This window comes from Molossus molossus, unplaced genomic scaffold, assembly GCF_014108415.1.
Source record: "Molossus molossus isolate mMolMol1 unplaced genomic scaffold, mMolMol1.p scaffold_m16_p_13, whole genome shotgun sequence".
Classification (NCBI taxonomy): Eukaryota; Metazoa; Chordata; class Mammalia; order Chiroptera; family Molossidae; genus Molossus; species Molossus molossus.
Window position 1 is genome coordinate 62,355,851 of NW_023425348.1, and position 25,412 is coordinate 62,381,262.

The window sequence follows — 25,412 nt, forward strand, 5'->3', positions numbered from 1 at the left end:
TCTGACCCCTGACTCGACCCCTCATTCGTCCAGCATCTTCCTGCTCCCAGGGTCTCTGGTCCCGGTGAGGGTTCCAGCCCCACCCCTGCTAACACTGTCAACTCTAGGGTCTCCATCCCAGAGCCTCCTCACCCTGCCCCTCAGCAGCACTGGAATGTCAAACTTAGCACAGATTTCTCCAGCTAATTTTGGAAAGTCGTTTATATTGGCCGCTATGTGTTAATGAACAGCCCCGGCCGTATTTACATAGTTGGCTGGTTAAGAGTCTTTTCCTTTGCTCTGCCTCCCAACTTTAACTGGGTCTTCATCTCATCTCGCACTGCATGTCTGGGTCACGCAGGAGCCTCATTAAAGACGAGACCGAGGATACCTCGTGCTGTGCTGGGTGCTGATCTGCTGCTGGGCCACTCCCCTCGTGGGGTTTGATGGCAGTTTGCAGTCCCAGGGGTGCACGAAGATGGGTTGTTTACCTGGACAGTGTTGGGAAGAAAACCTGAAGGTGAATTTTAATCACTAGACAGCCTGGATCAAAGAAACCTTCTCCCCTTCTGATCTCGTTCCAAGCGAAGCCAGGGGGTTGGAATCCAGGTCCGACCCCGTTCTGCGTCCCAGCCCCGCGCTCCTCCTGGGGTGCAGATGAAAAGCGCGTGGGTCTGAGCAGCCTTGTCAGGAGTGATTTTTAACCTCAGTGGAACATTATTAAAGAGTGGATTTGAGTGTTTTTTGAGTTCCTCCTGTGAGCGGAGAATTTGTAGTGGAGGGGAACAAATTCAAGGTGCCTGATGGACCTGTGAGTCATCTTCTAAATGATGACCCGAGTTCTTGCTTTCAGTTGAAACATTCTCGGGGAGAGCAATCTGGCCGCCTGCACACTGCTCTGCTTCACCTCTTCAGGAGAAAGCACCTCGGGGGCCTTAGGCCCCCCTGTCTTCACCTAGTGAAGGAAGCTCCTAATGCTTCCCTTGTTGACACGCTCTGATTCTCCCTGACGTAGATGGACGTGGGGGGGTGTGTCCAGTGTCTCTGTGGACCCTAAAGAGAAGCATTATTTCAATGTGGGCTGGTGGACGGGAAGGGGACTCTGGACCTGCGAGCACAGTGCCTGGCACAGAGCAGACATCCGAACAAGTATGTCGACTGGATGAATGATTAAACAGATCACGACACTCAGGTTATCCATTGTGGCACTCTTGCTATTTGAACTGGATACTCCTTTGTTGTGGGGCTGTCCTGTGCAGTGTAGTGTGTTCAGCACTAGACACCAGGAGCAATCCTCTCAGTGTGACAACCCAGAATGTTGCCAGACATTGTCACATGTCCCCTGAAGGACGAAATCCTTGCCCCTTCTCTCCCATTCTCCTCCACCCGGGGGAGAACTAGCGACCTAAATTATGGAATGCACTGAAAAAAATGACAGGACTTTAAAAAATCAACAGAGGGAAAATATCCTAGATAACCTATTTATAATCATTAATCCCTGTAATAAATTTGAGCATTAAGAGAAAGCCCAGTAGATGGCTGAACTGACGTATACCAAGGTTAGCCATGCAAGAAGAAATTACCACATACTTTAAATGATATTATATTATTGAGTGCCCCACGAATGGGGCAAATAAATGGTCTTTATGCTGCTTGGAAGAAAACATCTATAGAATTACAATGTAGTAGAGCAGTGATTTTTTTAAAAAATTTTTTTCTTTCTTAATTTTAGAGAGAGGGGGAGAGAGAGAAACATCTATGAGAGAGAACATTGATTGGCCGCCTCCTGCATGCCCCCCACTGGGGATCAGGCCCATAACCTGGACATGTGCCCTGACTGGGAATCGAACCACCAACCTCTTGGTGCATGGGTCCACACTCAACCACTGAGCCACACCAGATGGACAAGCAATGCTTTTCTTGAATATGTCGGTGGGTAGCTTTTAAATTTAGTGCCATGCTCTGTTGTTGGAAAACGTGACCCATGTCAGGCCACCTTCGTGACATACGCCAGGATAATATCAAGTGTTTTGATTTTTGCATTAACAGATTCAGGAGTGGTCAGCTGTCTCTTTTTCTCATTTTCCACAGGAACATAATTGCCAAAGGATAGGAAGAGAGGAATTTGATAATTTTATCATTATTTAAACATCAATGCCTCTTTGTGGGGGCAACAAGTCACTCTGAGTTGTTCTGGTATATTACCATTGTGCTCAATAGCATAAATAAGGACTGGTAGTTATTTTCTCAAAATCTGGGTTTTGTAATAGGGTAAAATAGCATTTAAAGGTATAATTTTTATTATATTTATAAACAAAAGCAAATTACTGCAAAACACCTTCGACAGGGACCTTCCAGCCATGCTCTTCTTTCTCCTCTCCCCCTCCCTCAGGATGGTAGCCCTGGTGTCGCTGTGGGTCGTTCTGGGCCGGAGAGAAGAAGGGAACGTGGGGGCAGTCTCGCTTTCCCTCCCTCTTTATAGAAGCGATGTTCTGTGCTGGTGGCTGGCATAGCCCGTGGCATCAGCATTTGTTTAGTTCGCAGGAAGTTGCATTCTGCCCCTTTTTCTTGAGATGAAAAGTGTCTCCTTGAAGGTGAGCTGGAGGCTGGGAAAGAGGAGACCTGCACTGAAAGACACAAGGCTGGGGTCACCTCCAACTCAGGCTTGATGGATTCTCCTAAAATGGGAGCTGTTTTTTTCAGTTGTCTCAAGGCTTAATTCAAAGCATTTGGGAGACGTGAGGCTGAGTGGAGGAGGAAACTGCTGCTCTGAGGGGCGGGCGCGACCTCCAGGGAGCCTGGGGCCACTCGACGCAAACCGGAGCTCTCAACCTGTAGACGCTTCACCCTGTCTGTGAAGGAGCCGTCGGGGTGATTGCAGGAGGAGAGGGAAGGACGGTGATCACATGTGCACTGTGAAATTCGATTCGCCCTGGCCAGTCTGGCTCAGCAGTTAGAGCGCCAGCCCCAGGACCATAGGATCTCTCTGGTTTGATTCCCGGTCCAAGGGCAAGTACCTGGGTTGCAGGTTCGATCTCTGGCCCCACTAGGAGTCGTGCAGGAGACAACCAATCAGTGTGTTACTCTCACATTGATGTTTTTTTTTCTTCTCTCTCTCTCTCTTTCCCCCTTCCCTCCCTTCCAGTCTATCAAAAAATCAATGCAAAAATATCATCAGGTGGATTAACAAAAATAAATAAATAAATAATAAATGCCGTGGGTTAAATACTTGTTTGAGTTCATAGGAATGTTGGTGGTGCCTGGGAAGCCAGGTGGGCGGTGGGTGGTTGTGGAGGCGAGGGGTGATCTCCTGTGAGAAATGTACATTGTGTGAAGTTCAAAGATCCCCAGGGCCAAGTCAAAAGCCATTTCTTTTCCTTCTGGTCACCACTGACATTAATCAAGCCCAAACATTTTCCTGTAGACCAAAAAATAATTAACCCTGACAACTGAAGTCAAATCAAACCTCTGGGAATGACCTAGTTGTCCTTTCGTGAGGGCTGGGCGTTGGCTCGCCCCTGGCCGTGGCATCAACCCTGGCACAGCTGGGGGACCTCCCGGTCCCTGTCCGGTGGGCCCCTTCTTGCCACAGAAAACACAAAGAAAGGACAGAGAGGTTCAGTGAGGTCGCAGCCCTCCCTGGTCACCCGCAATGCCTGCCATCCTGAGAATTCTGTGAGTAAACACTACCCAGATTCCTGCCGAAACTCCCATTCACTGTGGGTACATTTGCCTGCCTGCTGCCTTGGTGGCTAGAAATTTCTCCCAGCTGCTGGCCGACGGGTGGGTCTGCTAACCTCTTCTGGCAGCTGCTCAAGTTTTCAGGACGGCACTGGTGACGGTGATCAACATAGGAGCTCCAATTCCGCCCTGGTTATTTTTGGCAGCCGTGAGCAATCCAAGGCCTCGGCTTCTGGCTCTGTGCAGTCGGGATATTAGGTAACCTTTTCCTGTGCAAGTACAGACAGAGCAGAGCCCTGACCTGCATCCATTCATGTCCTCTGCTTTTCCTCAGCCAGGGCTTCAGTGAGCGCACATGGAACCCTCGCTCTGACAGCTCCGTGTTTCTAATTAGAGATGGCTCTGGAGAAGGCTGAACATTTATTGAGTGTATATTGTTGTGTTTTGTGTTTTTTTTTTTCTCCTAGATTGAAAACATAGATGCCTGCTTGAATTTCCTGGCAGCTAAGGGGATAAACATTCAGGGGCTGTCTGCAGAAGGTGAGTCAGCGCTTGTCATGAAGCTGCCTTTTCCTCATTAGAAATTCCCACCTGTTTCTTATTGACATGAGTGCCGTTAAGACACGAGATGCTGGTGGGCTCTTCTGGTTTTGTTTTCCTTCTGGTTTTGAGGCATCTCAATGCTTGTCTAGACTTGAGGATGCCAACTTTTTGACAACCCCAAGAATCACTCCAAGAATGCCTATTCAGCCATGCTGGCCATGTCTGCGAGACAGCGAGGCAGGAGTGAAGACAGCTGCTTCTCTGAGAAGGGCTCTAACAGGGCTGATTTTATTCACCTGACTAGCCGTTCAGTTAATTATCAAGCCAGGTCTTATCTGTGGGAGAGAGAACACTTAACCACAGAACATATTTAAACTGTGCGGTTCCCAGGGAGAAATGCCTAATCCTTATCTCTTACTTTTATTAGAAGAAGCAGTACTTTTCCTAGCTTTAAAAATAAAATAAAATAATAAAAGCCCTTGATGTATTCCTGCGATGCTACATTTTGACATCCCGATTCATTTTTAATTAACTCAGATTTGGTGGCCAATTAGCACATCTGTGTTTGCTGGTGGTTGGCCATTCAGTTGGGTACTGGTCTGGAGAGGGCTGGTCTGAGCCCTCAGCCTCCCCAGGCAGTATCTCGCTCTGGAAACGTCTGCGCTCTCTCCTGTTTGTAAACACAAGCAGCCTCCGGCTCCAAAGCTGCCATGGGCCCGGCATCCTCCCAAACTCATTAGTCTGCACCTGCCTCCACTTCTCCCAGAGCAGGTAACGCGGTTTGGGCTTCAGATGGTACCACATTTCGCCAGCAAGCTCGGGTTGAGAAAGGATGCCTGTGAGCATCCGCTCCGGTGTCCAGGGTGGGGAGGAGGGGTAGTGAGGAAGGAAGCAGTCCACCAGAGCAGGTAAGTTTGCAAGCGTGATGAATTCCGTGTGGGGCCTGCTTCTTGCCTCAGCTCTGCTAGGCAGTGCAAGCTTGCTTCTCCTGGCTGAGTGGGGGGCAGGGCTGGCACAACAGGTGCCTCGTGCGTGTGGCGTGTCTCTGAGTGGGACTGTTGGGATTCCCCCAGTGGGAACTCACATGTGACAGGCCTGTCCCAGTCAGGCATGGGCACGGCTTCCGGAGGTCCCTGGAGCAGCTGCTGGGTGGTGCGCCCTATTCCCAACCCTGAGAGGAGCGTCCTGGGAGGCTTCCCTTGCCCCTGGGGTGTGAGCTCTCCTCCACTGGGTTGAGATCCGGGTAGAAAGACACGCGTGTGCACATTGCTGGGGCATGGGATGATTGATTGGTGGCGTTTCCATGGATGGGTAGGGAGATGCAGATTCCCATTTTGGGGGACTCATTTCCTCTTGGTGGAGAGTTCCTATGCTGGCCTGTAGGTGGCAGGCACGTGCTCCTCCCAGTGTCCGGGAGTGATTGGACCACGGGTCTGTGCCCCTTGGCAGAGCATCAGCAGGGACTTTAGAGAGTCTTTCTCAGCAGAAAGGGCTCTTTGGGATGTGGACCCCTGGCCTCTCTGCCACCTATCTACCCATTGCCCTGCCTTTTTCCTTGTTCATACACACACCACCTGCCTCATCCTCTGGGCACCTTAAAGCATAGAGAATCTACTTGATAAGTATTTGTTGAATGAGTGATACCGGCTGCACTTTTAAGGCCTTTATGTGCATCAGCTCCAGCTCTCACAACTGAGGCTGGAGTTTAATTTATAATAGGCTGAGTTTACAGATGAGGGTACTTTGGCTTAAAGAGGTTATGAGTGACACCCTTAAGGCCGGTAGCTAGTGAGTGGCAGAGTCAGGATTTGAACCCAGGTCTGCGTGATTTCAGAGCTGGTGTTCATGGTGTCTTTGGGGGCAGCAGGTAGATCAAATCTGAGCATGCCATGTGCAGGTGGGAAGAAAGCAGAAAATATTGAGAACTCTGTTAGCCTCAGATCAGGCAGACACTCAGCCCCCGCCCTTGCTGGTGTTGGAGTGTGCCCTGTGAGTCTGGGCATAGAGAGGCCTATTCGTAGCCAGTGTGTATCAGTTATTGGGTACTTCAGGAACTGTCCCCAACTGTTCTGTGTTCATCCCCCTCTTTCCTGCTGAGTCGAGACTCACTTATGATATGTTGGCTGAATCTATAAGTCCTCAGTCATGCTCATTATTAGAACAGTTTTATGTCAATACTGATAACTCAGTCTTGTTCCTTTTCAAACTTCACTCTCAAACTCTACTCGGAGCTCTTCCCCCCCATCCTCCCAGTGCAAGTGGCTTTGGAAGGTTGAGGGGGATGGGCATGATAATAGGACTTCCTTTCCCTTCCCTCATTCCTGTGCCTGAGCCCCAGCCTCCAGCATCAGAGCAGCACAGGGCAGCAGAATTCAGCTGGTGGTACAGTCGCTGTCTTCCTCATGGGCACTTGCTGTTGTCCCGGGTGGGAGTCTCTTGTGCCCTGCTGACAGGGACTCCCTCTCATCTGCTCCCAGGACCGTGGCAGTCTGTGAGATTTAACCAGCTCTTGTAGCTCATTTCAACTGGTAGTGTTCGCATCCCTGACCAGGCCACCCTTTGTCCCCACGCTAAGGCGGCCCTGGAAAGGCTGTCGACCTCAGTCTGGTGATTCTTCCGTTTTCCGCCATAGAACAAGCAGGAATGTGTGGGCTCCGTCTGCCACTTGCAGGAGGTAGAACAGGCCCACGTCACCTGGAAGTCCCCCAGCATACGATCTCTTCAGCTCTTTGCCCTCATTCAGGTGGCCAAGAGGCAGATCCGCTGAGTCTCTGACAAGCAGGTGCCCAGCTGGGGACTGGAAGACCAGCACCCCCCTTTGAATGGTTCTTTTAGGGCCTCCTTGTCTTTGACTGCACAGCATGCAGGGACCCCCTCTTCTGGTTCCTTGGTGAGGGAGGAAATACCCTCTCTCTGCGATCATCAAACATCACCACCCTCCTGAACCCTCAACGGCATTCTCTCATCTAGATCTACTTATATTGATTCGGTGGAAAGTGAGGGATGATGACGAAGGTGTTTGTTAGTAAGACTGATCCTGAACTTGTACAGTCTTAAGGGATGGTGACTGGCCCCAACCTTTGTTCAGTCCTTGAACTTATAAATCAAGGGCACTTGGAGCCTTTTATCCTCCAATAGGCCTTATTCACAATTTCAGAGTTACAGGGATCTCATTTGACATACTGTTAAATCATAGGAATAGAAACCATTTATTGAGAACTCACCTTGTATCCATCACTGAGCTAAAGGCCATCCCATTTTATATCTTTTTTTAACCCCCACAGCAACCTGATGGGGTCAGTAGTCACAGCATCCCAGATACACAAATGAGGAAACCAATCCAAAGCGGTTACGTTCCACGTGGGAGGGGGAGGCCACAGCTGAGCCGTGGACAAGCTTCTCACGTCTGCTGTTTCAAAGGCCTGGTGTTCTCTGCTACTCACCGCTACCCACCCTCTAACCACCTGCTTAACTACTAGAAAGCGTTTAGTGTTTAAAGAAATAATGTCATTTTAATGCTTTTTATTTTCCTTTTGAAGGCGATTGAGTGCCTTGAGGCTCCTGCTGATGAAAAATAACATCAGCAGTTGGAAAGCCCCATAGGTACATCTCCACCCTTTCCCAGTGACTACAGCTGGTTTCGGACCCAGAAGGGTGTATGCACCTGTCCTTGAAGCATTTCAGCAGCCCAGGTCCTGCCCCGACCTGCCTGGTGGAGAGCCACAGAGAGCCTTTGTTCAGGGCGCAGACCGCGGCGCCTGCAGGCAGAGGCTGCGGGCCCAGGGGAGCCCTGGGAAGTGCTGCTGGTTTGAGGCACGTCCCCTGGACTAGGCTTCCCTGCCCCCTCAGTGCTCCCACAGGTTAGACCCATCCGTTTGCTCTTGGAGACTTGCCAGAGTCCTGTGAGCCTGGGCCTCACCCTGCCCTGGGTGATTTTCAAGATCCTTTCAACCCCTCCCCAACCCACACGCCACCTGTTATGACCATCTGTAAACCTGTGAGGAAGTAAGGCCTTTATCCCTGGGAGTCTGAGAACACCTGGCCCCGAGCCCATCTTTCTGTCCCGGAGAGGTGGAGGTCTGGAGCTATGGCTTATCCTACTTAGTTCACCAAGTGTTTGCGGGGCACATTCTGTATGCCAGGTACTGCGCTAGGCACCGGAGTGCACAGAGAGTCAAGTCGGTCATACATAACTAGCCTTAATTCCAGTTAATAAGAGAGCTGTGTTAATTGTATGTACAGGGTCCGGTGGTGCCCAAAGAAAGGCAGTAATCAGCTCTGCCCGGGACAGTCAGGGGCGGCTTCAGAGAGGCAGTGATGTTTCCCCTGGGTTTTACAGGGTGCATAGGCATTCACCAGACAAAAGGAAGGAAAAGAGAAATCTAAACAGGAGATGGTGCATAGTTAATATAATGGGGACAAAGGACTCGCTCGTTATCAGTCTTGCAGATTGGAGAAGGAAGATCTTTATAGATGCCTCCAGGAAGGAGCTTTTGAAATGAAATCAGTTGCTGAGGTGATGAGCTCAGACCTGGGATTTCTGCTCTGATGTCCAGAGACCTAGATGCTGAGCTTGCTTTTCCTTTCATCCTGAGCCAGAAAGCAGGAAGTTCTCCTGGACCTTTGGTGTAAAAGCAACAGGTGGATCGTTTGTTTCTGTTTCCTCCACCCACATCCCCTGAGTTTGGCAGTGCATGTGGGACCATTTCTGCTCCTCACCAGAGGGGCCCTGCAGGCTCTGCTCCCACCCCCTCCAGCCACTTCCCCTGTGGACAGAGTCATCGACCTCTTGGTGAGCAGCACACAGAAGGGCTGCGAGAGTCGGGTGGGAAGTTACATGGTGAATGCAGGTCGTGGAGAAGGCCCAGCTGGAGGAATAATGCCATGCAGTACACGGTCCCGATTCAGTTGGGCGAGCCTTGCACCACCCACCCTGGCTTAAGGCGGTTGAATAGGGATCCTGCAACTCTGCAGTTGGAGGCAACCCTCCCTTTGGCTCCAAATCCCGTCTTCCCTACAAAGCAGGTTTCTTTGTGTTAGATTATTCCAGTGCTTCTGCCTTTGTAAACCAGGCCTGTGGTTTCTCTCAAATAATGTTGAAAGAAATAACTCTCCTATTTATTCCACCCTTTGTGCCCACATTCCCTATAGCATCTATGCAGATTAGTACCAGCTAATGGGAACAAAGAGATCAGTCAGCACCCACAGAAATCGAGTCAGGGCTATACTGAATTCTGATGGAAACTGGGATACGGCTGTGTCCTCTGTTCTTCAGGTCCCTTGGGGGTGGCTGCAAGAAGGGGAAGGAGAGCAGGGTTCCTGTGTCAGTTTAGACTCCAGCTAGCCAGTGTCTCCTTGACCAAGCCCACTCTCTCTAGGTCTACATTATTTTCCTTCGCTGGACAGCAAGAGGGTGTGGATAGCCGATCTGATACAAAACAATACTTTTTCCAAAGCCTTGGGAAATGTCATGAGGGAAACATTTCTGTGGGCTGGCAACATGACATCTGGTTTCTGACTGCCCGCGGAGCCGGTGTGCCAGGCCTCGTGAAATGCAGACAAATGACATTTAGAAATGTGGAAAGAACACAGCTCGAGCTATTTTGGGTACTGCCCTTTAATGACCACCCATAGCACAAACTGCGTGGGTTTCTACCCCAAACAGAGCCTTCACCACTCTTGAGTTTTGTGTTCTGAAAAGAAAATTAAATAGTCCAAACGTCCACCAACTGGGGAATGGATACATAAAATGTGGTATATCCATGTAATGGGATAATACTCAGCTATATGAAGAAACGCATGATAAACACTCTAGCATGGATAAACCTTAACTACATTGTGCTAAGTGAAAGATGCCAGTTGCCCAGCCAGTGTGGCTCAGTGGTTGAGCGTCGACCCGTGCACCAAGAAGTCGCCGGTTCGATTCCTGGTCAGGGCACATGCCCAGGTTGTGGGCCCATTCCCCAGTGGGGCATGCAGGAGGCGGCCAGTCGATGTTCTCTCTCATCGATGTTTCTATCCTTCTTAGAAAGGATAGAAACATGTTTCTATCCTTCCTCTCTCTCCCTCTCATTTCCTTTCTCTCTAAAATCAATAAGAAAAAAAAATTTTTTTAAAGGAAAGATGCCAGTTGTAAAGGACTCCATATCACAGGATTCCTTTACATGAAATGTCCAGAAAAGGCAAATGTGTCCAAACAGAACACAGATTGGAGGTTGCCTGGGAACCGTGTGGGAGTTGAATGCATATGAGCATGAGGACTCTTTTCAGGTAATGGATATATTTTAAAACCAGGATTTCACTACATTTACTAAAAACTATGGTACATTTAATTTTATGGGTGTGAATGACACCTCAATAAAATAGCTCTTTAAAAAAAAAAAAAAAAGCCCTGGCTGGTTTGGCTCAGCGGTTAGAGCGTCAGCCACGAACCGGAGAGTCCCAGGTTCGGTTCCTGCTAAGGGCACATACTTCAGTTGCAGTTTGTCCCCGGTCCCAGTTGGGGTCGTGTGGGTGGCAACCAGTCGATGTGTCTCTCTCACATCGATGTTTCTCTCTCTCTTCCTCCCTCTCTCCCTCCTGCTCTGAGGATACATGCAAACATGTCCTTGGGTGAGGATGAAAAAAAAAACAGAAAGAAGATCACATTGAGCTTCCTCCAAAATGAGACTTTTCGTGACTGAGCTCCTCCTTGACCCCTGGGACTGGCTCAGAGGAGGTGCAGGGAGAGGGCCAGCGGCCCAGGCTGCCCTGAGGAGCCCTGTGGGGGTTCTGAGGAGGCCGCAGGGAGAGTGCTAGTTTCTGAACCAGAGGGAAGTACTGACCCAGGTAGTGTCTTGGGTGCTTTGCCTTCATTTTGTCATTTAATCTTCACCTAATTCTCCTAACACCCCAGTGGGAGCAGCGCAGCCTGCATCTGCCCATTTTAAAGATGAGAACTGAGGCTCCGAGTTGAATCTTGTGAATACTGAGTCTGTAAATGAAGGACTATGGGGATTTAAACCCAGGCCTGTCTGGCTCCAAAACCCTGTGACCTCTATAGTTAAAATGTTGCCTCCTAAGAAAAAGTGAGTTTATGGGATCGTTGTGCTCTTTGGCAACGAAAAAGATGCTTTATGGAATAATGCAACAGACCATTATGAAGAATAAATGACTTCACGACCACAGCAGGTGGAGAATGTGAGTGGCTGACCCCGGCCCACCCTGGGCTGGGCGGTCAGGTTATGAGGATGCTGCCGTGGACATGCCAGCCTTTAGTTCCCACAACCTCTGAGCCCCTGGATGTGCTGATTTGCAAGTTCCTCCGTTCTTTGTTTTGCTTGCATGGTTTTTAAAAAAATGTATTATGGAATGTTTGTCACATTCCATAATGAAAGAATAGTTACATAAGATGAAAGAATACTTATATGACCACCGGCTAGCTTAATACAGCATTATCTGGTGTACCTTTAAATTCACCACGCATGGTGAGGATACAAGCAAGCCAAGTTATAGTGTCAGAGACCAGGCTTCGAGCCAGACAAACGTAGATTCAAATCCCAGCTCCAGCACTGGCTTCCTTGGGAGCTCACAAAACCTCCCTGAGCTCTGCTCCCCTTCAGTAAGAGGGATGCTAGTACTCGCTTCCCGGGTGGTAGGGATTGAATGAGATTGCTCACAGACAGAGCTTCACCTGGTGCATGCTGATTAGTAGTAGCTCTTGTAATTATAAATGTTACATATAACCTAACGCCAGTTATTAAAGGCACTAAAAGTCTTGCATAGATTTCATCTGTATTACACGAGTAGCTCTACTTTGTCCCTCCAGTGAATTTGACTTTGAGGAGGATCTGTCTGCTTTCCCAAGTTCCATGCCAGCTCGGCTGCCTCAGCTTGACTCTGTCCCGAATTCCCATCACCGTCCAGCTGGGTGACCACGTGTCTGCCAAGTGCATCATCCTGTCCCTGCCTCACATTCTGGGCCCCTGATGCACTCGTGAGGACGTTTAGAAGCAGAGCCAGAGCCAGCACAGGTGTGCGCTTCCCCTTGGGTTTCCCGAGGATGGAGCAGGAAGCAGAGTTGAAGGGTTAATGCGGAGTTCTCCATAGAAACGGGCTGTGGGCGGGAAAGGCTTGGCCACCTCCTTGGAGCGCTCTGCTCCCTTCATTGCACACAGTGGGTTATAAGCACCCTGGTTTGTCCAGGTCCGTCTGGCTACACGTGTCATCCTGGTGGAACTAAGAGCCACCCCTTCACGCTCAAAGGTATGTATTATGGTTTGCCTGATAAATTACAAGGTCACCATAGTAAAAAAAAATCCTCATGTTTAAGGCGTAAAACTGGAGCTATATGGGACTCTCATACAGGATTCTGGGGTTACACTCGTCCCATCGTAACCAAGATCGGTAAGGGGCTTCACTGTCTGCAGCATGAATTCCCACATATGCTCATTTGCTCTGCAAAGCCACCTCGTGTGATGGGGCAAGCTGTGTCAATGTTGCCATTGGGGCCCAGAGAGATTAAGTGACTTGCCCAGCATTGCCCAGCTAGTAAGTGGTAGAGTACAGACTGGAATTCGTGGCTTAGGTTTTCCAAAAACCGTGCTTGTTAGTTTTGCCCCACAGTCAGAACCTGTCAGCTCCCAGTGGAGAGAGTGAAGGCTGGATTCTAGGAGTTTGTCTTGTCAGTTTCTCCAGAGCCTGGAGAGGGGGCCCCAACAGGAAGTACCTCAGCCTGGTCTAAGCAGCAGCTCTCTCCCAGAGCACTGGCAGGCCTGTGTCTGAAAGGACCTCATTCATACCTTCTGCTCTTCCACTGGTCCTGGGGGGAAACTCTTGTTCCTCTATCAGCAGCCTCTTCCCCAGCCTGGGGCTAACCCAGGGGTGTGGGGGTGGGGTGTTACCCGCAAAAGTGAGGCTTCCCCTCTTCCAACTTCACTCCCTCGGCTTAGGGTCTAAGCAAAGCAGAGGGAGCCCCCAGAGTTTCTCCTCCTGTCTCATGCTGGCTGGCGCTGTTACTTCACCCTCGGGGTCAGGTCAGGCCCTGGCCGTGCATCTGGTGTTAAAAGCCCTGCCCGCAGGAAGGGTTTGCCCAGGTGGACACACCCTTGAATCCCTAGCCTCTGCCTGGGAAGAAATATTTCACAGTCCCAGCTCTTCATGCATGTCTTGAAGCAAATGCATTTTAACATCTGAAAAACTCTATCTGGAATAAAAATGATCTTACCTCCGCTCTGCTCTAGTTTCTTTTAATATAGGAGAATTTTTGCATGAATTCTTTATATAAGCAAGCCCAATAGCCTATCTATCCCCCCACCCATCCCAAATTGAAGTTATTTATTTAGCAGATGAGAAACACAGAGCCAGGTGTTTGAGGGCAGGGTGATCAGGTAGCGCAGGGCAAGGACTTGGGAATGGGACAGCAGCCACCTGGCACGCTGCAGGTGGCGCGAAGCATGGCACACAGACTTGGCAGAGCCCCGTGAAGACAGTGAGTTTCCCCTGGAGCTGGGCAGCTTCTGTCCCCAGTCACTGCTCTGGCCCTGGAACAAGCGCGGTCTTGCTCGGGGCTGTCACCTTTTCGGTCCTGCCCTTACCGAGTTTCCTCCCGGCACAAGCAGACATCCAGTTGCAACTTGCCTCGTGTATCCACTCTAATCCCAGAAGGAAGAATAAGCTAATTTCTCTGTGGGTTAGGCCTGGTTTTAATGGACTGAGGCACCGGTTACCCAAGTGTTTGGGAAATCTGTCCTGCGCTGGAGGAATGCGGGTCGCGGGAGGGCTGAAGCAGCCCCTGCTCCGGAGCAAGGAGGGGCTCCTCTCTAACTCTCTCTCTGTTGTCCGCAGAAATCAGGAATGGGAACCTCAAGGCCATCCTAGGCCTCTTCTTCAGCCTCTCCCGCTACAAGCAGCAGCAGCAGCAGCCCCCGACGCAGCACCTCTCCTCGCCGCGGCCGCCCGCTGTGTCCCAGGCGGCCGGGGCCCCCTTCCAGGGCCAGGCTGGCACTCCCCAGCAGCAGGTGCCAGCCACTCCCCAAGCCCCGTGCCAGCCTCACCAGCCAGCGCCACATCAGCAGTCAAAAGCACAAGCCGAAATGCAGTCCAGGTGGGGGCTCCTTGCCAACTGATAATCCTGCTTTTTTCCTTCACACCGACCGGATTCTAGGCCGTACTGAACGTGGCGGTGCTTCGAGCTGCTTCTGTGCCGAGAACTACTGATGGCTAGTGGGGAGTTAGCAGGACCTTGAAGCGGAGCAGCCTCCTGTGCCTGGTGGTGGTGTGTCCCTTTCAAAGTCAGAATGGCCCGCAGCCAGCGCTAATTAGCTGCTCCTGCCTTCAGGCTGGCCTATGACACACACTCACGTGCAGGGAGCTGTCCCTAAAATAGACTTCAGGCTGCTTCTGCGTGTGTGCTGGGTGTTCACTTATAGGTGTGAGGCCAGAGTTCTCCAGCAGATAGCTCTGCTTTGCCAGGTGAGAAAGGTCAAGAATGAAGAAGAAAGAGGGCAAGTGGTCCTTAGCAGGCAGCCACTTTCCCGGACAGGGCCGGCAACCCCACGGGGAGCAGTTTCTGTTGCAGGTGCTGGGTTTCGTTGACCTTAGGGCATCGGTAGGCGCGGTAGCTGTGGCCCTCTGCCCTGCGGGACCAGGGCCTGGCTTTCGTTGGTGTCCCCGAGGGCTGCCGGTGGGACTCGGCACAGGATGATGTACAAGCAGAGGGCCAGGGTAGCTACATCTGCTGGGTGACGTGGGCGGGCTCTGCAGATCACCTGGAAAAACATCTGTGTTAATGGCAGGAAAAACTGGAGGAGATTAGGAATTGGAAAGTTTTGGATTCATAGTAGAGTTTGAGAAAAGTCCCCCGATAATTGTTGTTTTTAAGCTATAAACCGTTAGCTATCAATCCTCTATGTTACCAATCACATTGATTACTTGATTTCATGTCATATGTGCTGAAGAGGAATGGCCTTTTTCTTCCAGTTCCCCGAACCCGCATTAATAATCGTAGGCTTTCTCACACCTCCACACCTCCGGGCCTTTAGTAGCCCACTGTGGCTGGGCAAAACGCAAAGGCGGTTCAAACAAAGCGGATACCTCATTGATGGTTTTATTTTCCCGTGAGAAGTGCTGTTTCCTGACTCTGAAGCTGTTAAAGCAGCAGTGATGGGTATGATGTAAACCAGACCCGCCCCTTGGGTCATGTAATGTATCCAGTTCACATGAGGAAACCCGTGAGCTGGCAGAGGTGCCTGGACCAGCAGCGAGGAATGGACAGCCAGGCGGCCGGCCTCTGCCCCCTTGCCCTGGAGAGCCGTTGTCTGCTCAGAGGTTCCCTGAGCGACCTGGATGACGGAGTGTCATCATTCCCCACACTGAGTCTGCAGAGTGCTTGTTCCTAGAATGATGACTTGCCAGGGGAACGGTCCTATGGCAGAAGAAATTAGGAAATAATCTGGGTTAAGTTGTTAGAACTGTTACTGAAGTTCTCGGATCCTTGAATCCAACATGCATTTATTTCGTTAGTGTTTGAATGACTTCCACGTGCTAGCCACTGTTCTAGGCACCTGGGAGGTCAAGGGGGAATGAGACAGTCAAGGTGTCTGTGCTCTATATTCTACTGGAGGAAGCAGGCAATATAAGAAGGAAAGAGAAATATCAGATAGTGGTGTTACAATAAGATGATGGGGCTCAGAGGGGCTGGGTCAATAATTTAGGTTGGGTTGAGAAGGAGGGTCTCTCTGAGGACATGGCACCAAAGTCAGAATAGGAATGATGAGGAGTGAGCCACGCAGAGCCCAGGTGTGGAGTAGCTCAGGAGAGGGAGCAGCTGGTGCAAAGGCCCTGTGATCGGAGAAGCTTGGCAGGTCGGAGGAGCAGAACAGAGACTAGTGTGGCTGGAGCTCAGTGGGTGAGAGGAGGTGGGAAGTTAAAGGTGGCTGCTGAGCAAATAGGGCTGCCACTATTTATGCGGAGGACAGTGTGACCGGTGGCCTCTGGAGCTGGGTTGTGCTACAGCCCTGAGGACAGGCACTGAGTGCTGTTTAAACTGGGTAAAAAGTTTGTATTTCATTCTGAAGGTGGCAGGAAGTTATTGGAGAGTCTTAAACAACAAAGAGACTTGATTTGATCGACAGTGTCTTAAAAAGTCACCTTTGCTTCTCTGGAGAGTAAGACTCGGAAGAAGGACCCTGTGAAGCGGTTTCTGGGGCTCTGGATGACGGGCTGGGGCAATGTGGAGGAGCACAGAGAGAGATGGACCAACTTGGGATATTTTGGAGGCTGAGCCCACGAGACTACGGATAGATTGACCTTCTGGAGTGAGGGAGAGAAATCTCCCAATAAAGCCTAGATTTTGGGCTAGATTTTGGGGTACTTTCTCTTTTTACATCCAGAGGCTAGTCTTATTTTACAGTTCTAGGGATATGCTAGCCTATGCCAATAAACGGGGGGATTTATTGGGATGAGGAGGCCGGAGAGAGGACCACATGGGTACGAGGACTCTTCAGACAAGGGGCATAGAAACGGTTCCTCATACTCGGCCACAGACTCTCATTTTATGGAGCATCTCCCTGGCCAGGGTTCCAGGACCAGGTGGGAAACACTGGCTTGTGTCATGGAGCTCAGCCAGCCTGAGGCAGCCATTTCCGTGGTAGGCGTTTGTTTTCTTAAAAGAACCAGATGTTCCTGTCAGGACAGCCACCTCCCGTAAGAAAAAACATCCTACTGTTAAGAAAGGCTTCACCTGAAGACGAGCCAGACTCACGTGAGCAGGTTTTTATATTAATTTATTCCAGAGTGGTTCCCACCATCGGGGTGGTGACAGGGACTGGTCTCTGGGGTTGCTGTCCATCCTCACTTTATCTTGTCCAGATTGGGTTGCTTCTGCAGATGACTGGGTTCATCCATTCGAGACTGGGACTTTCTCTTTTCACATCCAGAGGCTAGTCTTATTTTACAGGTCTAGGGATATGCTAGCCTATGCCAGCACTCTGGCTATAGATTTAAAATATGGTCATATCGCCTCCCTGGCTCAGTTCCATTGTCTTACTCTCCCCAAATTCTTTCTCTGACAACCAAAATCCCGAGGGTAACGGCTTGAATCCCTGACTGCCAATGTCAAATGTTGATGCGAGCCCCAAATGCCCGGGTTCGAACTTCGCCACATATGAACATGCCTACATACTGTGCCTCTTGGGATAATGCATACGGAAACTTGGCAACTTCTCTGTGATGTTTGTGAACATTGTTGAAATTGGCCAAGGAAGTCTGAGACATTAGCAAGAGGAAATGAGAGCCATGTGTCCAGTGGTGGCCAAATGGAGACTCACTTTTACGTGTTTACTGCAGCCCATCTCATTGACCTACCAGATGCCTATGAACTTGGTCCACATTCTGCCTCTTGAAACTTCCCGCCAGTCTGGAGTCCAGGAGAGGAGCCTAGTGCCTGAGACTTGCTTCCCTCTCTATCTGTATCTGCCTTACAGATGATCAATATTCAGCTGTTCAGGGAAAATCCAGAAAATTGCTTTACTTTTCTCTTTATTTATTGTCTATTCTCTTCTGTCTCTTCCTTTACTTCAGAAGGGGGTATAGAAAGTATTCCTCAAACGTGGCCACGGAACTCTCCTTAATTTATAGAAAATGTTGTATTTCTAGTGACCCCAACCTTGTATCCTTACCTCAGATCCTTTTATGAACATGGTATAGGATGTATGGATTCAAAAAAGGTAAGTACTTCCATCTTTCACAAGGCAGTAAATAACTTTAACTCTTTCTTTCATTAAGCCCAAGATTCTTCAGGTGTACACATTTATGGTTCCAAGCCCAAAACTTAGCACATTCAGAGTACTTGAGATGATTATAACCACTGAGAGCAAAAGTTTCAGAGACCAGCAGACTTGCAAACGTCCGTACATTTTTTGGGTCAGCTTTATGGGACGTTGAGGACGTGCGTCAGAAAAGCACCCCGGAAGAGTAAGCATGTGCAGCAGATGCTTCTGAGGACTTCAGAAAGGTGCAGAGATTGTCCTAACTGTCAGAGACCCCTTGCCTCAGCGCCTTCTTTGGGGAAAATGCCTTATAGTGACTGGTAGAGGAAAAAAAAAAGATATTTGGTGTTTAACGTAGAGAAAAAGAAGAAAGAAAACCTCAAACATTTTGTGATCATTTTGATAACAGTTTCTTCACATTGGAAATTCATCACATCAGAAAAGTTAGACCTGGAAAGAAAGCTGTGTATGGTGGGGACGGTGGGCAGCAGGAAATCCAGGAGCATTCCAGTGATCATAAGACTCCTCTGGTTGATTTGTGTGTCTAATATATCTTCTCTCCCCTCACTCAGCTCGTCCACTTTTTTCTTTTCCCATCATGCAGTGCATCGTCCAAGGACTCATCTCAAAGCAAAATCATCCGCTTCACTCTGGGTCAGAAAAAGATCTCTAGGTTAGACTTCCTCTGTGTCCCTGCCAAGCATGGTTTCCACCAAACCCCCTGTTCCCTTTCTGCCTGCTACATTTCCCTCTGGCCCTCTCCCCGTTTCATGTTTGCAGTTTGAGAACACCAAACATGCTCTGGCTAATGTTGGAGAGTTTTGAGAGTGGGTGTGGGGTTGTTGGGGGTGTGTGTGTGTGTGTGGGAGGGAGAGGGGTTGGGCACAGACAGAGTGTAACTAAGCGAGGTTAGATGTACATTATGTTTCTGCATTTCATTGATTTTGGCTTTGATTGCTTGGTCATCAAAATCCATTCTGCTTTAGGGAGAGGTGAGTGTCTAGGTCAGTGGTTCTCAGCCTTCCTAATGCAACGACCCTTTAATACAGTTCCTCGTGTTGTGGTGACCCCCAACCATAAAATTATTTTTATTCCTACTTCATAACTGTAATTTCGCTACTGTTATGTCTTAGACGACCCCTGTGAAAGGGTCGTTCGACCCCTAGGTTGAGAACTGCTGGAGGCGGTTTCTGTAGTGGTTTTATGATGAGTTTGGCTCCCTGCTCTGTCCTGTCCCTGATCCCACCTCACCTGCATCTCATTTATGTGTGCTGTGATTTTTGTTGTTAAAATTACTAATGTTGGAGTTTTCTTTTGAGTTATAAAGACCTGAAGCATGACTCCGATTGGACAGAGGAGACAAAGCAATAAAGCAGCTAGATCTCATTTTGGTTTCTGGACTCCCTGTATATCATGGAGAGATCACCTCAGTTCCTGAAATAAAATGTGGGTTTGTTCACTAACTAGTTAGTCTCTTGACTCCGAGCTTAGCGTCCTATCACTGCATCCTATGGGGACCCATTCTAGGGTATTGGACATGCCAGTTACATCATTACATCCACTGTTATTTTTAAGGTTTCAACAGCTAACATTCCTGGAATGCTAGTTACACACCAATTTGAATGCATTCTCCTACTGAATTCCACATCAGTCTTCTGGCAGTAGGTCATTTTGTTATCCCCATTTTACAGGTGAGGAAACTAAAATTCATGAAATTTGGTAGGTTACGCAAGGCCACATGGCAAATGGAAAAACCCGGGTTTGAGCCCATGTGCTCAAACCCCAGCACCCTCACTCACCCCTGAGTACACATCTTCCCTTCTCTTCCTTCTTGTTGAATTCTGGGATTTATGTGGTTGTTGAGGCTGCTTTTTAAAACCTAATGTTTCAACCATGAACCCCAGCCTTTGGCCTGACATTGTCTCGTAGCATCTTAACAGAGAAAATCTCCTGCTCATTATAACTAGCGCCGGATTTTTCTCGATTTCTCCCTTAAAGTTACAGGGATACCCACACTTCATTCCTATCTGTATTCATGCAACAAATACGTGCTGCGGGTCTGTGTATTGCCCCCAGTGCCTCCCCTAACAGAACGTACTTTCCTAGAAGGCGTCCACACCGGGACACCCCCCGGGATCGGCCCGGCAGGAGGTGGGAGGAGCAGCTCTCTGTAGAACAAGTCAGCGTGCTGCCCAGACTTGGTTCCGGGATTAGCGGACATCTGGGACCGGCGTTCATCACCGCTTCTTGTAGCCACGTGTCTTAGGCAGTTTGGGCTGCTGTACCAAACCATAGCCTGGGTGAGGGAAACGACAGAAATGTATTGTTCCAGTTCTGAGGCTGGGACGTCTAAGATCTGGGTGCCGGCGTGGTTGGGCTCTGATGAGGACCTTCTTCCACGTGTCTGACTGGCTGTGTTTTTCTGTGTTCTTATAAGCAAGGTCTCTCCCATCTTTTCTCTAAGGCACTGATGCCATCATGAGGGCTCTGCCTTCGTGACCTCATTACCTCCTAAAAGCCCCTTCTCCAGACATCCTCACACTGGGGATGAAGGTCACATCTGAATTTGGTGGAGTCGGGGGACACACAAACATGTAGCCCCATGCTGTGACTGTTCCCTCAGAACACAGGCCTGCGTCAGAACAGACACCCATCGCACTGGCCAATGGGGTTCCTGCAAATGTTCATACATAGGAAAGGAGAGGGTGAGCTGAAAGGAAACATGGGTGCTCGTGTTTGTTTACATGGTGTGTTTAGTTCTGGGAGATGAAACGGAGCTCGCTGGGAAAAGATCTAAGGGAACCACGTGCCCCTCCTGCGCATGCTCTGTTGTGGGTCCCAGATGATGGAAGGAGGCGGTGGGAAGAGAGGAAGAACCGAAACATGAGGGCAGTTCTGCCCCTGCCCTGAGGGGTCTGCTGGGCATGGGGCTTCCAGGTTGACCCCCTGGCTTTCCTTCAGGGTCATATCCCTCACCTGGAGTTTCTTTTGGATGCACTGGGTCACTGACAGGCCAAAAAAGGGGTGCTCTTTTTCCCTTCTTTGCATACTCTTCCTGCCCCACTTCCCACCGCAGTCTGGAGCACAAGCCTGATGAGCGTTTGAGCTGACTGGGCAACATAAGTGTAGCAGTAAGTCTGTCTGGAAGAGACAGCCCTACCCCTTCTGGCGGCACAGGTCCCCTCCCAGAGCTCTGGAAATAGATCCCCGGTTCACAGGCAAGCACCCTGAGCCAGCGCCCGGAGAAGGCACGAGGGGCACTGAGAGGCTGGAAAGCCTGGCCCTTGGATCTGGATGTGGGGAAGGGCTTATGGAGAGAATTGGTACAGGAACGAAGGATTTCCGCGTCGTTCTGCCTCTGACCACTGGTACGGTCTCGGCAGCCCTGGTGAGCCCCTGGTATTGGCTCATTCTACCTGTGGGAGGCAGAGACCATAGCAGCCCAGAGTGCATCTCTGCACTCAAACCCAGCCAAAGCTCATTTTCACCGCTGACCTGGGTGAATTATTTAATCTCCATGAGCCTGTTGTTTCCTTATTGGTGAAATGGGCTAGTCCTGCCTCCCGGTGCGATGTGATTTACCTAGTCATCCCTAATCCTTTAACACGTGGGTGTCATCAGTGCCCCACAACTAGCAGATATGTTGAGGCTGGTGTTTTGGGTTGACCTGGGGTGGGCAAGGCAACCAGGCCACTGCCATCGAGTCCCTCAGAGTTGATCTCTACACAGCCATCTTACGGAGGGGAATCTGTGGGTCTAGAAGTTTCGCCCCTCTGCTGAAAAGCAGATGCCACAGAGATGAGAGATTTAGCATTTAATCATCTTGTCTAGCAGAAAAGCATCTCTGATTATGATCCCTGCCCCCTGCAGCCCTGAGCATGTGCTCACAAGCTGCCGTCCTTCCTGGGAGGGCCATCCTCTGCTCCCGGCCTTTGAAGTGGTTTTGGGGGAAAGAACAGCTTTCTCCCCATCAGCACGTACAGCGCGTGGAGCCAGGATGCACTGGAAGGTCACGTGCCGGGAACCGTGGCTTTACCGCCCTGCCTGCTGGGCTCCGCACATGTTGCCGAAATTGACCGCGGCTCCAAGCGCAGCGGGGTTTTCCTTCCGCCCCTTTGTTCCACCACATCCCTTATATTCCGTTTTTTTAAAAAACAAAACATGTGTATGTTTGAAAGAACCCATCTGTGTCCTCTGTCACTGTGTAACTGTGCTCGGACATGGAATGATCATGGAATGGGCGTTGCTCCTCCCGAGGAGCCAGCGGCACTGTCAGCAGCGTGAGGTGCAAGCGACGCAGGCCTGGCTGCCCTGCTCCTCTGGGCTGTGCTCCGAGAGGCAGGCACCCTGCGCAGCGCCTGCCGCGGTACCTGCAGCTGCCCCGCACGAGCGAGACCCGGCTCTGCAGCAAAGAGGGATGGTCATGTACAGACAGCAGCTGCTTCCAGGCTGGAGCTCGATAGAAGTTCTGATGCACAGGGATGTTACTAGTAACGCACTTCAACATGTCAGCCAGAGGCCTCGGGTCTGTGTGGTGGTGAACTAGAAGACAGTCCGCGATTCCACTCTAGCTTGGCTCTCAGCCTCCCTAATCACTGCCTCGTTGCTGGAGGGCAGGCCAAAGTCCGAGATGCATACTGACATGCTCTGGCCCTACCTGCTTCTCCAGCCTCACTTCCTCCCGCTCTGTTCTTCCAGCCCCAGCACACAGCTGCCCCTTCTTTCTGCTACATTTCTACAGGCTTCCTTCTGCATAACCCCTCTGCCTCTCACCATGACCCCACCTTCCTGCCCTCTGTCCTCATTCCCATTCCAGATGCCACATCTCTCGGGTTGCTTTTATTTGGAACCTTCCCTGACCATCCACCAACCTCCAAGGTTATAATTTTCCTTCTTAAAATTGCTTCTGAACTTCGCATGTTCTTTGATCAATATGCATGTAATTTAGATGTCGGCTGGGGCCAATCAGCTCCTTAAGATCTGGATAAGATTGAACTAGAACCCTGTCTTAGTCCGTTGGGCTGCCATAACAAAATACTACAGACTGGGTAGCTTATAAACAACAGAAGTGTATTGCTCACAGTATTGGAGGCTGCAAATCCAAGATCAGGACCCCAGCATGGCGGGTTCTGGGGAAAGCCCTCTCCCAGATTGTAGACTGCTGACTCCTTGCTGTATGCTCACATGATGGACGGGGCAAGCTAGTTCTCTGGATCCTCTTTGATAAGGGCATTAATGTCGTTCATAAGGGCTCCACCTAATAACCTAATCAACTTCCAAAGGCCCCATCTCCTAATAACATCACATTGGTCATTAGATTTCAACATATGAATTTTGGAAAACACAAACATTCAGGCCATAGCAAACCCCTTCAATTTGTAGAAAGTCCAGTACCTTTCTGATGATCGCTTAGGTATTTTAGGTTCTCATGGTCACCTTTGACCTTGAAATCCTGTATTTGAAGTCCTGGACTTATCATTCAGTCTGAGTTAATTCAGATGGTAAATGGACTCACCATCCCAAAGAATGTTTTTAGGTCCCCTCGTAGGTGGATCCAACTAAGCCTTTTTCTTTACTTTCCACCCACCACACCTCCATTCATTCACACAACTTTGTGTGTGAGGTAGACTTTGCTAAAAGTTTCAGAGATGAAAGAGGCTTATTTTGGAGCAGCATCTGTCCAAACCTGTCCACAGCAGAACCCAAGTTTTGTTCGGTTTTTAATTGTGGAAAGTATTACAGATGTTCACCTTTTTTCCCCATTGACCCCTCCTTCCCGCTCCCACCCTCCTCCTGCCTTCCCCAGCCAAAGGTCCATATGCAGATAAGTTCTTTGGTTTATCTCTTCCCACCCCTTCCACCTCCCCATTTCTCTGAGGTTTTTCAGTCTGTTCCCTGCTTCCATGATTCTGTATCTCTTTTATGTCAACAGCTTGTTTTGTTCATTATGGTCCACAAATAAGTGAGATCATGTGGCATTTGTCTTTCTCTAACTGGCTTGTTTCACTTAGCATAATACTCTCCAGGTCCCTCCATGTCGTCTCAAAGGATAAGAGATCTCTCTTTCTTACAGCTGCATAGTACTCCATTGTGTACATGTACCACAGCTTTTGTATCCACTCATCTATTGATGGACACCTGGGCTGTTTCCAGATCTTAGCTATTGTAAATAGCGCTGCTATGAACATAGGGGTACATATATTCTTTCTGATTGTTGTTTCAGGCTTCTTAGGGTATATTCCAAGAAGTGGGGTCACTGGGTCAAATGGCAGTTCCATTATTTATTTGTTTATTTTTGTTGAGGAAACACCATACTGTTTTCCACAGTGGCTGCACCAGTCTGCATTCCCACCAGCAGTGTACTAGAGTCCCCTTTTCTCCACCCTCTCCAGCCCTTGTTGTTTGAGGATTTGTTGATGGCAGCCATTCTGGCACCTGTGAGGTGATACCTGATAGTCATTTCAATTTGCATCTCTCTGATGATTAGAGATGTTGAGCATTTTTTTATATGTCTCCTGGCCTTTTGTATGTCCTTTTTGGAGAAGTGTCTATTCAGATCCTCTGCCTATTTTTTAATTGGATTGTTTGTCTTTTTTCTGTTGCGTTGTATGAGTACTCTATATATTTTGGATATTAATCCCTTATCCTACGTATTGTTGGCAAATATGTTTCCTCAGAGAATGGATTCCCTTTTCATTTTGATGCTGGTTTCTTTTGCCATGCAGAAGCTTTTAAGTTTACTTAGTCCCATTTATTATGTTTTTCCTTTGTTTCTGTTGCCCTAGGTAATGTATCAGTGAAAATTTCACTACATATGATGGCTGAGATTTTTGCCTACATTTTCTTTTAGGATTTTTATGGTTTCACGGTTTACATTTAAGTCTTTTATCCATGTTGGGTTTATTCTTGTGTATGATGTAAGATGGTAGTCTAGTTTCAATTTTTTGCATATAGTTGCCCAATTATCCCAGCACCATTTATTGAAGAGACTGTCTTTTCTCCATCATACGCTCTTGCCTCCTTTCAGAACCCAAGTTTTAAAGCTCATTGTTGACATAGATTTCTTCGGAAACTTGGAAGGAATTACTAGGTCTTCATTCAGTTTTTCCATTTGGTCCAGCTCAGGGAGCTGTCCGGACTAGGGTGTAATGGTGATGGGGGTTGAGAGTGGCACGTTGGCCTGAGCTTTGGTGGCTTTTGACAGCTAAGTATATGTCAGCCATCCTTTCTCTGCCATGTCAACTGCCCTCAAGGCCTTCAGGAACTCCTTCTCCACGTCTCAGGAGACTCGGCACAGCTCTGCAGCAATCTGAAAGATATGCCACTCCCACAAAGGGGCACCTCTGGGTCCTGACCCAGTGAAGAGGACCTGATGATGACCGCCTATGGGAGACCCAGAGCTGTCTTAGTTATCCAAACCAGGAATGTTTTACTGGGGAGTGGGGCCTGCAGACAGCTCAG

General features: G+C 49.4%; 1 protein-coding gene across 3 annotated transcripts in view; it reads left to right on the top strand.

Moving 5' to 3' along the window:
• NAV2 (neuron navigator 2) overlaps window positions 1–25,412 on the top strand; it is a 375,174-nt gene that overhangs the window by 148,267 nt on the left and 201,495 nt on the right. For 2 of the 3 annotated variants that reach the window (XM_036258164.1, XM_036258163.1), the window contains exons 4-5: window positions 4,128–4,200; window positions 14,029–14,287. In XM_036258164.1, coding sequence (XP_036114057.1) covers window positions 4,128–4,200; window positions 14,029–14,287 — 332 coding nt within the window. Of the gene's footprint in view, window positions 1–4,127; window positions 4,201–14,028; window positions 14,288–18,555; window positions 18,625–25,412 lie in introns of all 3 variants that reach the window. The other variant, XM_036258161.1, reaches the window with a different exon arrangement.